The sequence below is a fragment of the Myotis lucifugus genome, unplaced genomic scaffold, assembly GCF_000147115.1.
Source record: "Myotis lucifugus unplaced genomic scaffold, Myoluc2.0 scaffold_414, whole genome shotgun sequence".
NCBI lineage: Eukaryota > Metazoa > Chordata > Mammalia > Chiroptera > Vespertilionidae > Myotis > Myotis lucifugus.
Window position 1 is genome coordinate 373,191 of NW_005871462.1, and position 1,847 is coordinate 375,037.

The 1,847-nt window shown below is 42.4% G+C and overlaps 1 protein-coding gene across 1 annotated transcript; it reads right to left on the bottom strand.

The window, feature by feature from the left end:
- Positions 1 to 490: 490 nt before the first annotated feature.
- On the bottom strand, positions 491 to 1,631 carry LOC102436102 (olfactory receptor 7D4-like). Its single transcript, XM_006102441.2, has one exon. The coding sequence runs from the start codon at positions 1,588 to 1,590 to the stop codon at positions 658 to 660; it is 933 nt and encodes a 310-aa protein (XP_006102503.2). The 5' UTR covers positions 1,591 to 1,631; the 3' UTR covers positions 491 to 657.
- Between the last annotated feature and the right edge of the window lie 216 nt (positions 1,632 to 1,847).

Here is a 1,847-nt window from a genome sequence, read left to right on the forward strand (position 1 = left end):
ACGCTCCCATTAACCGAGCCACACTAATCAGGACAGGAGTCTGTGTTCTGGAAATAGTTTATTTCCACAAGAGGTGTAGTAATTGGTTGGCCATTCTTTTTTTTATTTTTTATTTTTTATTGCTTAAAGTATTATATATGTCTCCTTTTTTTTTCTCCCCTTGACCCTCCCCTAGCCTCCCATGCCCCCCAGTGTCTTGTGTTCATTGGTTATGCTTATATGCATGCATACAAGTCCTTTGGTTGATCTCTTACCCCCCACCCCCACCCCCCAACCCTCCCCAGCCTTCCCGCTGTAGTTTGACAGTCTGTTTGATGTTGCTCTGCCTCCGTATCTATTTTTGCTCATCAGGTTATAATGGTCTTAATTATCCATAAATGAGTGAGATCGTGTGGTATTTTTCTTTCATTGACTGGCTTATTTCACTTAGCATAATGCTTTCCATTTCCATCCATGCTGTAATTGGTTGGCCATTCTTTTTCCTTGGTAGATGGTGAGCCTTTGGGTGTGCTACTTCAAGTTCGTCTTTGGTCAGGAATATCTGCTAGTATGTCATGGTAATATTTCTTCTCTATGTCTTCAGACTACATATTTAGGAATACTAATTATCAGCACTTTGGATCTCTGTTGTCCTTAACTTGCGTGATCTCACCAAGATTATGCTCTGCTGAAAAGTCTCCTCAGAGCCTTTTTTATGTCCCTGTTCCTCAGACTGTAGATGAAGGGGTTCAGCATGGGGGTGACCACCGTGTACATCACTGAGGCTACTGAACCCGTTCTGGAGGGTTGTTTTGTTCCCGATGTGAGATAGACCCCAAGGCCGGCACCATAAAACAAGGAGACAACTGAGAGGTGAGACCCACAGGTGGAAAAGGCTTTATACTTACCTCTAATAGATGAAATGCCCATTATGGAGGAGACAATTCTAGAATAAGAAAAAAGAATCCCAGTCAAGGGAATAACACCCAGCAGGCTAGTTACAAAATATTGTAGGATGTTGTTGGCAAGGGTGTCAGAGCAGGCAAGCTTGAGGATCTGAGCAAGTTCACAGAAAAAGTGAGGGATTTCCGTCTCTTTGCAAAAGGATACCCTTAATACCATCAGACTTTGCAACAAAGAATAGGTTAGGCAGATTAACCAAGAAAGCAGAAGCAGGGTACTACAAAGGCGAGGGTTCATGATGACCGTGTAGTGCAAGGGGTGACAGATGGCCACAAACCGGTCATAGGCCATCACTGTGAGTAGCAAATCATCTAGCCCAGCAAAAAGCATGAAGAAATACATCTGGGTGAGGCAGCCTTCATACATGATGTCTTTGCTCTGTGTCTGGATGTTCACCAGCATTTTCGGGACGGTGGTGGTCGTGAAACAGATGTCAGTGAAGGACAGGTTGGAGAGGAAGAAGTACATGGGCGTGTGCAGGTGGGAGTCAGAGCTGATAGCCAGGATGATGAGCAGGTTTCCTACAACACAGACTAGGTACATGTAAAGGAACAACCCAAAGAGGAGGGGCTGCAGGTCCACATCTTCTGAAAGTCCCAGGAGAATGAATTTTGAAGTAGCTGTTCGATTTCCTGCTTCCATATACATTTATGGGAATTGCCTGAAGAGAGGCAAGAATTATGTTAAGACAGTAAAAAAGCAGGAATGTGCCATCTATTTAAAACTCATTAAGTTTTATGTTTTATCTGAGAGTTTTATTTTCTTAAGTTGACGAAAATATCTTCAATAATACCGTTTCTTTCCTGCTTCCATCACTACCTGGAACAGTGGCTCTTTTTAAAAAATATATTTTTATTGATTTCAGAGAGGAAAAGAGAGATAGAAACATCAATGATAAGAGAGAA